General features: G+C 37.1%; 1 protein-coding gene across 1 annotated transcript in view; it reads right to left on the bottom strand.

Annotated features, from left to right (window-relative positions):
• The window catches only part of INTS7 (integrator complex subunit 7), a 91565-nt gene that overhangs the window by 68270 nt on the left and 9639 nt on the right, over positions 1–13656 (bottom strand). The window contains exons 2-5 of the mRNA XM_059995085.1: positions 11698–11827; positions 10378–10524; positions 9006–9143; positions 2692–2738 (exon numbers count right to left, since the gene is read on the bottom strand). Coding sequence (XP_059851068.1) covers positions 2692–2738; positions 9006–9143; positions 10378–10524; positions 11698–11827 — 462 coding nt within the window. The remainder of the gene's footprint in view (positions 1–2691; positions 2739–9005; positions 9144–10377; positions 10525–11697; positions 11828–13656) is intronic.

The raw sequence follows: 13656 nt of genomic DNA, 5'->3' as shown, positions 1-13656 counted from the left end.
CTTCCCAAAGGATACTAAAAGATATACACATACATGTATACATATACACACGTATATGTACAAACTCAATGGTGATTATTTGATTATATTTACAATTTTAATTATTTCCTTCAATTCTAAGTCAAAATCAGGATGTGAACAGACTGTGTATGGAGCAGTTTTGAAACTCTCTGAACTTTGTGTAGCAATGCCTTTCTTTACAGTATACAAAGCTGGAACTCCATGAGGATTAATTCCAAAGCATCTTTTCCTGTCAACATTGGAGCTACATAAACAAAAAAGTCTTTTCTTCTACAGCACAGCTTTGAGGTGACAGTGAACAAAAAACTGTCATCATAATATACTACACATAGGTCAAAAGCTAATCTATCTCTGCTGATCACTGGTTTTGCCACTGTGAAGTAAGTGTTAGTGTGAATACATAAATATTTCAACATCCAACAGTGGCTTACATCAACTAAGTCCCTTACTATTTGGCCTCTCTTTGAGTTTAGCCAAAACAGAGAGTCCCAGGAGATGGGAGGGAGAATAAGGTCAGAGCATTTACTCCCTGGTTTTCTCTCTGCAGGATCATATCAGGCTTATGTTATTATTGTTTTGATCCTTAAGGTACTGAATGCATTTGAATGACCAGTCTATCTTTGAAACTCTTTCTCAATAGTTTCTGCTTTTTCACACTCTTCCTGGTTTTTGTCCTTTCTCAATCTCTTTGTATTCTCCTCTTTATCCACACTTTAACTTCTGGTATTCCTTGGGCTTGGTAATATATTATCTTCCTACCCTATGTACTTTCCCTGAGTGAGCTTATATAAACCCATGGCTTCTATTACCAGCTATATGCTTTTTTTTTTTTTTTTTTTTTGCGGTATGCGGGCCTCTCACTGCTGTGGCCTCTCCCGTTGCGGAGCACAGGCTCCGGACACACAGGCTCAGCGGCCATAGCTCACAGGCCCAGCCGCTCCGCGGCATGTGGGATCTTCCAGGACCGGGGCACGAACCCGTGTCCCCTGCATCAGCAGGCGGACTCTCAACCACTGCGCCACCAGGGAAGACCCAGTGGCTTCTCTTGTTGCAGAGCACGGGCTCTAGGCATGCGGGCTTCAGTAGTTGTGGCTCGCGGGCTCTAGAGTGCAGGCTCAGTAGCTGTGGTGCATGGGCTTAGTTGCTCCGCAGCATGTGGGATTTTCCCAGACCAGGGCTTGAACCCGTGTCCCCTGCACTGGCAGGTGGATTCTTAACCACTGCATCACCAGGGAAGTCCCTACTTTAATTTTTTACAGATAAAACTTATGGAACAAAAATGAATCTTAAGTACGCATATTAATGGATTTCTACATATGAATATATCCATAGAGCCACCACTCAAGCTATACAGAATCCTCCAGCACCCTAGGAGGCTTACATCAACTCCCTTGCATTTGCCTTCTCTCTGGGTGGAGAGCCCCAGCAGAGGGGAAGAGAAGAATGCTCAGGACCGAGTATTTATTCCTTGGCTCCTTCTCTGCAGGGTCACATCAGGTCACATCATTCTGAAGGTCAGTTTTTCAAAGTGGCCCTCTTGATGTGACTCCAGGTTCTGGTAACCACTCCCTCTTCTGCACCATAGAGGGGTATAGGACTACATCATCCCCTATAGTTTACCTTGCCCACACCTTTGTAAATCGTTCCTTCATTAAACCCTACTAATTATCTCAGCTCAAATGTGACATCTGTTTCCTGCTGAGATCTTGTCTGATACAGCAGGCATTCAATAAAAACCTGCTCAATGAATGAGTGATGCTTCCTTCTAATGATAGCTTTCTGCAGGACAGCCCTTTTCTGGCAGCAGGGGAAAAAAGACAAAGGGATAAACAGAAACAGGACAAAGCTCAACCACTGTATCTTGGTCTTCAATTAAGTGATTTTATTGTGGCTCCATTTCCTTTTCCATAAAATAGAGGTAGTAGTATTATCTATCCAAGTCTGCCAAATTGCACAATTCAAAGAAATGCCATCTAGAAATACACAAAGAGAGTCATGTTCTCTAGAGCTGTGCAATGCTGTAACCCCAGAGCTTCCTTTTATGAATATTATGAGGGTAAATGGGGTAATACATGTGAAGCACAGTATGGAAGATGAGGTTAGAATACTAAGGCTTTGTAGGCTACAGTGAGGAATTTGAATTTGAGTTTCGTTGCAGCTGGAAGATACTGGAGGGACATTAGCAGAGTGAAGAGAGTCCCAGAGCTCCTAACAGCACAGCTCTCCCCCAGGTCAGAATGTTTTCCACCTAAATATCTGCATTTCTCACTCAAATATCACTTTATCAGAAGTCTTCCTTGATCAACATATATAAAACAGTAACTTCCCCCCTTCTATCCTGCCATCTGCTCTGGGGACTCTCTATCCTTCTTACCGCACTTGTTCTCCGCAGCACCTGATATGTCATAAATTTACTTATCTGTTGCCACCACCAACCCTTCCACCATTAGAATGTAGGTTACAGGAGGGCAAGGGCTTTGTTTTGTGTACTACTGTATCCTAAGCACCTAGAATAGTTCTGGCATTTAGAAGACACTTAATAAACATTATTTGAATGAATAAACGAATGAATAGTGACTAGCACACAGTAAGTACTTAATAAATGTTAACAGCTAATATTAATATAAATCCCATTAAGTTACTTCATAATACCAAATGAAGCATACATACCTTGAATCATTTCACTGATTTTGTTACAGATTCCTACAGCAAAATCCCTTTGGAAAGAGAAAACAGCAAAATCTTTAAAACCAAATAATTAAATTTGCTTCAGTTTTCTGAGGACTTAAAAGAAACAGAACACAGTAAGCACAGGAGAAATGCAATACTCCAAATCGTAACTAATATTCCTAAGGTCAGGTGCCAGGGGTGGGGTAAGAAATGCAACTGAAACCAAAACTCCAAACAGCAGTGGGCTTATGCCAACACTGTTCCCACATGATTTTCAAGGAAAAATGCTCTGATTTATGAGCATTGTTGCAATTTGCATTACTAAATGACACTGTCTGAAAGACTCAAGGTCACTATCTCGGTCTACAATGTTTTAGGACACACTTTTAATTAAGAGAAGCTTTCAACACACAAGCGATCACTTACGTAAACAATAAAATATATACCAAATATTCTGAATTTTAGAAAAACAGAGTAAGTATGAAGTAGTAGAAACGCAGTAGGAAATATGGATAGAATCTTACTAAGAGCCAAATTATTTAAAAGTGGCCATTTTTTAGATTAAAGACCTAAACGTAAGACTGGATACTATAAAACTCCCAGAGGAAAACAGGCAGAATACTCTCTGACATAAATCTTTTTGGATCCATCTCCTAGAGTAATGGAAATAAAAACAAAAATAAACAAATGGGACCTAATTAAACTTAACAGCTTTTGCACAGTAGAGGAAACCATATGCAAAGCAAAAAGACAACCTACAGAATGGGAGAAAATATTTGCAAACGATGCAACAAAGGATTAATCTCCAAAATACACAAACAGCTCAGTATCAAAGAAACAAACAACCCAATCAAAAAATGGGCAGAAGATCTAAATAGAAATTTCTCCAAAGAAGAAAGAAGACATACTGATGGACAAAAGGCACATGAAACAATGCTCAACATTGCTAATTACTAGAGAAGCACAAATCCAAACTACAATGAGGTATCACCTTACACCAGTCAGAATGGCCATCATCAAAAAGTCTACAAATAATAAATGCTGGAGAGGGTGTGGAGAAAAGGGAACCCTCCTGCACTATTAGTGGGAAGGTAAATTGGTGCAGCTACTAGGGAGAACAGTATGGAGGCTCCTTAAAAAACTAAAAATAGAACTACCATATGATCCTGCAATCCCACTACTGGGCACATACCCTGAGAAAACCATAATTTGAAAAGATACATGCACCCCAATGTTCACTGCAGCACTATTTACAATAACCAAGACATGGAAACAACCTAAATGTCCATCAACAGATGAACAGATAAAGAAGAGGTGGTATACGTATACAGTGGAACATTATTGAGCCATAAAAAAGAATGAAAGATGCCATTTGCAGCAACATGGATGGACCTAGATTGTCATACTAAGTAAGCCAGACTGAAAAAGACAAATATGATATATCTTAAATGTGGAATCAAAAAAAATGATACAGATGAACTTACATACAAAACAGAAATAGACCCACAGACATGGAAAATAGACTTGTGCTTACCAAGGGGGAGGGGGAGGAGGGATAAATTAGGAGTTTGGGGTTAACATATACACACTACTATATATAAAATAGATAACACGTAGGACCTACTGTATAGCACAGGGAACTATACTCAATATTTTGTAATAACCTATATGGGAAAAGAATCTGAAAAATATATATATGCATAACAATCACCTTGCTATACACCTAAAACTAACACAACATTGTAAACAAACTATACTTCAATTAAAAAAATAAAATAAAAATTAAAAACAAAGTAGGCATTTTAAAAATATTATATATGTGTAAAGTATTTTCCAAGGTGTTGCTTTTGAGTCTGTTGCAATTGAAATATCACTGAATGTTGCAAAAGTTATTAATATGAATTTTTGGGATAAAACATTATATAACATGTAAGGAAATAAGATACAGATAATATGATCTAACTTGGCTCTTTTAGTCATGATAAATTATACACAGGGCATGGAATACTTCCCCTCTGCAGTTTAGATGTCTATATAAAACACTTTCTGCCATTAAGATATTATTTAATATTCTCTGACAAAATGGAAAGCACACATCAAGTACACAGTGGTTGTCTGCAGGAAAAATACCATGCAGTCATTTGAGTTTCTACATGAACTACCCATTTTTTTTCATGAAATTCCATAATTATTCAGAGTTGGCTATTTGCAGATATTTTCTAAAAAGATGAATAAAGAAAGCTTGTAACTTTAAGGAAGGTAACTGGGAAAATTTTTTGCCAATCTCAGCTTCTAAGCAAAAATTAGCATTTCAGAAAACTTGTATCTGTCACCATGAGCTTGACAGCTTAATATTCACAGACCTTCCTGATGAGATCAGTGGTGATAGTAACAAATGTGATCCTTTGATATTTTACAATGAAAAGGGTCAACATTTGGAAGACCTGCATAACACAGTGAACCAATATTTTCCAGAAGACCAATATCTAAGTTATAAAACCATACACGGGTAAGAGAGGCCAATGGCTTTCAACGTAACAGTACATATTCACTGGTGGCTTTAGAGTTCACAGGGCAATTAACCTTTAAGAACCAACACGTTTCTAGTTTTGGTATAGTATCAAAGAAAAACATCCATAATTACCTATAAAGCCTTTAAAAACACTCCTTTCTTTTCCAACTACATATCTGTGTGAGGTTGGATTTTTTTCACATATTTTAACCAAAATAACATTGCAACAGAATCAGTGAACACAGAATCAGATATGAGAATCCAGCCAGACATTAAAAAGATTTGTAAAAATGTAAAACAACACCACTCTTCCCACAAAATTGATTTTTGTTTTCGAAAATAATTATTTTCATAAAGATATTTTTATGTTAACATATTAAGAATTTGTTGCTTTTTTTTTTTTTTTTTTTGCGGTACGCGGGCCTCTCACTGTTGTGGCCTCTCCCGTTGCGGAGCACAGGCTCTGGACGCGCAGGCTCAGCAGCCATGGCTCACGGGCCCAGCCGCTCCACGGCATGTGGGATCTTCCCAGACCGGGGCACGAACCCGTGTCCCCTGAGTCGGCAGGCGGACACTCAACCACTGTGCCACCAGGGAAGCCCCAGAATTTGTTACTTTTTAAATGAACTAATAAATATTTTAAAAATTTAGGCATTTTCATTCTAATACAGTAACTATCAGTTGATATAATAATCCATATAAACAAAAAAAGCTCTTTGAGGACTTCAATGTTTGAAGAGTGTAAAGGGATTCTGATACCAAATAGTTGCAAAACTACTGCTCTGATATCAGCCTCACATTTGATAAGAAAAAGTAAGTTGTAAATGTCTTTCAGGTATAAGGCAAAAGGTGTATTAGGTATGTATAGATGACCTGTTCACATTTCAGAGTGCTCCTGTACTTGTTATTCCTTCTGCTTGGAATATCCTTCCTCTAGATTGCTGCCTCTCCTTCAGCACCCAGTTTCAGCTCAAATGTCACCTACTCAGTGAGGCCTTCCCTGATCACTCTACCTAAGCAGCTCACTCAGGTCATCATCACAATGACAAAACTGTTCTATTTTTCCATAACATTAATGAGCAGCTAAAACTACTTTGTGTTTACATCACAACAGGTCATTCATCTTTTCCACTTCTGTATTCCTGGTGCTTGGAATAGAGTCTGGACATGATGGATATTCACTAAGTATTTCTTCACTAACTATATAATAACTTTTTTTTAAATAGTATCTTTTTTTTTTTTTTAATTTTTGGCTGCGTTGGGTCTTTGCTGCTGTGCTCGGGCTTTCTCTAGTTGCAGCGAGCGGGGTCCACTCTTTGTTGCAGCGCGCAGGCTCCTCACTGCAGGGGCTTCTCTTGCTGTGGAGCACAGGCTGTAGGCGCATGGGCTTCAGTAGTCGTGGTGCGCGGACTCAGTAGTTGTGGCTCGTGGGCTCTAGAGCGCAGGCTCAGTAGTTGTGGTGCATGGACTCAGTTGCTCCACGGCATGTGGGATCTTCCCAGACCAGGGTTCGAACACGTGTCCCTTGCGTTGGCAGGTGGTCTCCCAACCACTGCACCACCAGGGAAGTCCCGCTAACTATATAATAACTTTGATAACAACTCAAAGTTTAAAAGTCTGTTACACTCCTCTAGGGTCAATAAACTGCAAGTTAGAAGCCTGCAGTTTTCTTTCCTTTTTTTCTTTTTTTTTGGTCTAATAATATTTTTTTAAATTCTTAATGTCAGCATTAAGAATATGTTAAGAATATATAGTCTTGTATGGTGAAATAAATAGAATAATCCAATTCTCCAGCTTCTTCCCACCACCCCCCACCCCAAATTCCGATGTCACACCATTGGTCATACACTCCTGGAATGTTACCATCTACTGGTACCAAGGGGCTACTCCTTTTAGATGGTGAGTGCACCCTTCAGTTCACCACAGTCACCACGTGAAGTCACTTCTCTCATTGACAATGCCTCCCTGGTCCCTGAAGGCATTTGGGTTTGCAACTCCTGCTCTGGGGCTAGCTCTTAAAAATTATAACCTTTTTCAGAACAAGTCACATGTGGTTGTGGTAGCAGACAGGTGGAAACAGGATTAAATAAATTCTTAAGGTCTTTTTTGGCCAGTTTCTCTAATTTGTTTAAGATCCAAAATTGATGGAGATACTAACATAAAAATCCATCCGTATTGGTTGAGATATTTGATCTCAAGCCAGGTCATCACTTCTGGCGGAAGAGGTAAATGCTAATCTGAAAAAGACGTATTTGCTTATTCACACTGATACATCTAGATAGGTCCTTCAGACTTTCCTATTGCACTAATTTGGTATTTTTAAACATCACAAATCACAAGTATACCATATTAAAGGCTGGTATGTGAAAAACTGCTTCTACATAAACTATTAAATGTTTACTGGTCATCAGTAAGGAAAAAATGCCAACTTTCAAAAGCACAAATAGGAATTGTCTTTACTCAGATATTTCTCTTCCTCAATTATTGCCACACCTACCACTTTCGATCAGTGAATTAAAGACTATATGCTTTCTATTCTCTAATCTGCTTTTCCAATGAGTAATCCTGGAATTCTGAAGGCTTCATAAGAGCAGCTGAAGAGAAGAATGTGATGTATTAATAAAATATAAAGGAAGACAGTTGGTGATTAACTCTTTCAAGTCTTATCCAAATTTAGCAGAGGCTCTTAATGTAAATGCTACTTTTTATTAAAAAAAATCATAGTCATCTGATTATAAAACCAAAACTTGCTCCTAGCAGGATATACAGAAATTTGTAAAAAAGAAAACAAAAATAAGATAACCATCTTACCAACCAGAGACAATACTTCGATATATATCTTTCTAGTCTTTTTTCTATTCCATAAATATAAATACTTGTTTTTTAAATAAATCTATATCATATAACCTATTATGTAACCTATTTCCAAATATATTTCTAAAATATATGCGTTACAAAAGCTGATACAGTATTTCGTTGTACGGTCATATCTATCTTACTAGCACATTGGTTGGAATTTAAGTTGTTACTAATTTTTTTGGTTACGATAACCCTATAACTAGCATCCTTATAAGTAAATATCAGTACACATTGCTGACTCCTTAGGATAAGTTCTTATAAGTGGATTTTCTAGGTCAAAGGAATGTACATGTTTGAAGCAAAATACATATTACCAAAATGTCCTCCAGAAAGCAATGCTACTTCCCCATCAGTCACTAAAGGGAATAATATATATTTCTTAGAGAGGATAATCAAGCAAGTCAAACACAGTCATAAAACTATGGTCAACATTTCATCAAAAAAAAATACACACACACACACACACACACATAGATATACTGTTTTGTAAGATAGTAGACTATGACATCCCAAAGAAATTAAAATTGGTTTCAACTCAAGTTACTGTCTCTGTCAAACTGTGCACAGTTCTACTGCCAAAAAGCTAAACTTGAGAAGACAGTAAGAAAGCAGCAATTTAGTATTAGGACTGTATGTCTGGGGAAGGCTGTTCAGTAGACAAAGCTTCTGCTCCCCAGTGAAGCCTTCCCCAACTACTCTAATCCCATGCTGATCCTGTCCTTCTGGAAATTCTAATTTCATTTACAGTTAATGCCAACATCTGTACTTAACTTTTCTGTTTTAAGGATTTAAGTCCTGTTTTCCCAACATGACGGAAACCCTCTTGGAAAATACACCTTGCAATTTACATTTTTCTGTATCCCTTAGTGTTTTACATACACAGATGAGTTATTCCTTCAAAACCTCTTCCTGGGAAGCGAAATTATAAAAGGCCTACGCTTACTTTGACTGTGCAGAGAAGTTAGCAGCAGCAAAAACAGCAGCTTCAACTTCTACGTTATCATGTGAATCCAGACTCTGACGAATACTATGATGAGCATTCTTCCTCTCAGGAATTATTGATGCCAGACTTCCCAACATCCTGCACAAACAGAGAAACCCAAGAAGAATGGAAATACAATAAGCTCAAGGTCAGAAAAGGAAGAAACAGGCAAAGCTAAATTACCAAAACTAAAGTTTACAGGTCATTCCATAAATCTCAGGTTAATAAAGTATCAATTTTAGAAATCAAGCAGTGACTCAAATTCTAAACACTTTTCCATACTTCAATATGTCAGAAAAACTAACATGGCTTATTTAACACAAGTAAAACTTTTAAGAATCACCTTGAAGTACATGCTGAGTACCAAAGACAGCCCAGAAAAAGAAACTTTTAAATTATTAAAGCATCAAAATATCAATTTTCCAATGTTGTATAAAGAAGTCCACTTTAGCAAAGCATTAAGAGTTCAATACTTTTGTTATTCAGCAGATCCGCAAAGTAAAAAGTAAGACTTCCCAGTCTTTTTTTCAACATCAGTGATTACTTGTATCATGATTTTCAAATCTCTCCTCAATATCAAGAGAAGAGAGGAGAATGCTCCCTGGGGCTCATATCAGAATTGAGGAAGGAAGAGTTTAGGAAAGTGAGTTTCAAACAATCCAAAAATTATGCATATAATTTCATAGATGATAGACCTAAAATGAGGGTATTGGTTCAAGCTGGATATAAGGCTTACAAAATGAAATTCTAACAAAACTTAAAAAAAAATTTTTTTAATGCCAAGAAAGAAAAGGAAAGGCTGAAGAAACTAATATGGTTATATCTGGCATTCTCCAAGGAGAATATATTATCACATATAATATGATATAAATCATCATATACAAAATAAATATATATTTTGTATAATATAATATATTTTTATCATATACAAAAACAATATATAATATAATATAAATTATCATATACAAAAACAAGCACATAACCAAGGATGAATACAGAAAACTGACATGAAACAGTAGAACAAGGTCAGGAAGGTAAAAGTTCAAAATAAGCTGAGGCTAAGCCACATTCACCTTAGAGTTATCAGATCAGAACATCCACCCACAAAGAGAAATATTTCAAACGTAAGTTACCAAAACAGTATCATAGATGGTTAGCTGCAAGGCATTTACAGATTAGGATGGTTACCATATTTTCTCAGTGACTGTTAGTAGAAAAAATAAAAATAAATTCTTAATATTCAAAATGATAAAAGTAAATAGATTGCCTTTTGGGGATATATAATCACAACTCAAACAATCTTGTGGTGACTCATTAGCGTAACAGATTATACCGGAGTGTGATGGCTCTTGCTACAGGATCATTACTATGAATCACAGAGAAAATCCTCTTCACAAATTCATCCACATTTAGAATCTTCTCCAAATGCTTCTCACTTTGTTGAGTAACTTTAAGAACACACAGCCTCAGGAAATTGTTTCTATGAAAAACCACAGATAAAATAAATTAGACCACTTTATAAAGTAATATTTAATTAGGAATCAAAGCAACACTAATGATATTAATAAATTTTAGCAACAGGCCAATGTTTTTCAATCTTAATATTCTCTGTCTTACCACTGAAAGAGTTAAAGTCTGTACAGTCATCCTGTGATATCCATGGTGGGGAGGGGGACTGGTTCCAGACTACCCCCTGCCATACCAAAACCCTTGGAGACTCGAATCCCTTATACAAAATGGCATAGTATTTGCACATCCTCCCACACACTTTTAAATCATCTCTAGATTATTTACAATACCTAATACAATACAAATGCTATATAAATCAATGTAAATACAATGTAAATAGTTGCCAATGTGTGGCAAACTCAAGTTTTGCTTTTTGGAACTTTCTGGAATTTTTTTTCCAAATATTTTTGACCCATGGTTGGTAGAACCCCTGGATGCAGAATGCTTAGCTGCAGAGGGCCAACTGTACATGAGATGCGTACTAAGCATAAGCAGTTAGCAAAGCCTGCAGTCCTACTGCAAGGCACCAAAACAGTAGTAACAGAAAGAGAAGCCCTGGACCCCAAACTCAATCTCCTCAGTCATATTATAACCAAGGAGATGGTCATCTTCCTCTCAAGCTAATTCTACAACATCATTTCTCCAAGTCTGATTTGGTGTGTGTATAAGCACACGAATGCATGGAGAAGGGTGGAAAGACGTGGGAGAGGGAACGGCAGAGGGAAAAAAATAGGTGTATATTCAGTGCTTGCTTACATGTTTCAGGCACTTCACAGTGACCCGTAATCTCATGTAACATGTCATTTCATGTTATAAAATAAACAGTTAAATCAGAAACTTCTCCAAACTATCTGCACAAAGCCACAGATATTTCTGAAATATACAATAATATATTAAGGTTGTCTTAATTTGGAATTATCCTGTCCCCCAAAGAAATAAGTACTCTCTGACTTATATCCTTCACTTTTGCTTAAAATGCCATTAAATTTCACACCAAAATTTGTTGCAAATTGCCACGTGCATCCATTAAAATGGTAATGAACCATGTGGAAGTCCTAAAAGCCAAAAAGAATACAGACCACAATATAAAATAAAGAAATATGAACAATGTGCTTTAGGACACCAAGGCCTTAAAAAGACTTACCCAACTCTGAAAACATCAGCTAACTTTAGGAAAGCAGAATTGATGAGAATGGGAAATGGATACTTCTGAAAGAGCCTGGGAAAGCGGACAACTGCTTCACACTGTTCACCAAGTTTGCCAGATCTTAGACCTATGAAGAGCATAAAAAGGGAAGAACAGTTTACAAATTTGTGGCTACAATAAGGCAAAAATAGCAAATATCAACACAGTATTACAGAGTAAAATTATTTACACAGTAAAGTAATAATCATTCTTAACAATTAAGTAAAGTACAGTTGTAACTCATTACCTTTTCAAAAATAAAAATGGCATATGAAATAGTAATTTGGTAAAGTGTCATTTTTAGATATAGAATAATGAAAAAGAAACTATTTTTTAAAAAAGATTGAGTTGATAAAATATTTGGGGCCATAAGTAAACCTCAACAAATTTAAAAGGACTGAAATCATACTATGTATGTTCTCTGACCATAATGGAATTAAATTAAAAATCAGTAAGAGAAAAATATTTAAAAATTCCCAAACATTTGGAAATTAAGCAACACACTTATAAATAATCAATAAGATGAATCACTGAAAGAAGTGAAAGGGTGAAAGAAGAAATCAGAAGGGAAATTTAAAAAAAGAAAAGAGAAAAAGAAACTCAATCCTTAATTTGCACCATATACAAAAATTAACTCAAAATGAACCACAGACCTAAATGTAAGAGCTAAAATTATAAATTATATAGAAGAAAATACAGAGGAAATCTTTATAAGCTTAGGTTAAGCAAAGAATTCTTAGATAAAAAAAAAAGTGGAGTTTTTAGATTAAAAGCATCATAAAATTAAAAAGTGATAAGTTAAACTCTATCAAAATTAAAAACTTCTGCTCTTCGGCTTCCCTGGTGGCCCTAGTGGCACAGTGGTTAGGAACCCGCCTGCCAATGCAGGGGACACGGGTTCGAGCCCTGGTCCGGGAAGATCCCACATGCTGCGGAGCAACTAAGCCCGCGTGCCACAACTACTGAGCCTGAGCTCTAGAGCCCGCAAGCCACAACTACTGGGCCCGCGTGCCACAACTACGAAAGCCTGCGCACCTAGAGCCCATGCGCCACAACAAGAGAAGCCGCCGCAATGAGAAGCCCGCACACCGCAATGAACAGTAGCCCCCACTTGCTGCAACTAGAGAAAGCCCGTGCGCAGCAACAAAGACCCAATGCAGCCAAAAATAGATAAATAAATAAATTTATTAAAACAAAAAACTTCTCTTCAAAATATACTGTTAAGAGAATAAAAAAACAAGCCACATACTGGAAGAAAATATTTATAGAACATGTATCTGATAAAGGACTTTATCCATAGTTCTTATAGCTCACTTTTTTTTTTTTTTTTTTTTTTGCAGTACGCGGCCTCTCACTGTTGTGGCCTCTCCGGTTGCAGAGCACAGGCTCCGGACGCGTAGGCTCAGCGGCCATGGCTCACGGGCCCAGCTGCTCCGCGGCATGTGGGATCTTCCCGGACCAGGGCATGAACCTGTGTCCTCTGCATCGGCAGGCAGACTCTCAAGCACTGCGCCACCAGGGAAGTCCAGTTCTTATATCTCAATAAAAAGAAAACTTAATTTTTTTTAATGGGCAAGATTTGAAGAGAAATTTCACTAAAGAGGAAATAAGGATGGCAAACATAAGCACATGAACAGATGCTCATCACTGCTAGTCATCCATGAAATGTAAATTAAAAACCACAGTAAGACACCACTACAGATCCATTAGAATGGCAAAGAAGACCGACAATACCAAGTGCTAAGAGGATATGGAGCAACTAAAACTCTCATACATTGCTGGTGGAAATGCAAAACTATACAGTTCTTTGGAAAACAGTTTGGTCATTTCTTATCAAGGTAAATATACACTTATTATACACTCAGCAATCTTACTTCCAAATATTTACCTAAGTGAATTGAAAACATCCGTCCATAC

The sequence above is a fragment of the Delphinus delphis genome, chromosome 1 (genome assembly GCF_949987515.2).
Source record: "Delphinus delphis chromosome 1, mDelDel1.2, whole genome shotgun sequence".
NCBI classification, from domain to species: domain Eukaryota; kingdom Metazoa; phylum Chordata; class Mammalia; order Artiodactyla; family Delphinidae; genus Delphinus; species Delphinus delphis.
This window is presented reverse-complemented; position numbering and strand designations above follow the sequence as displayed.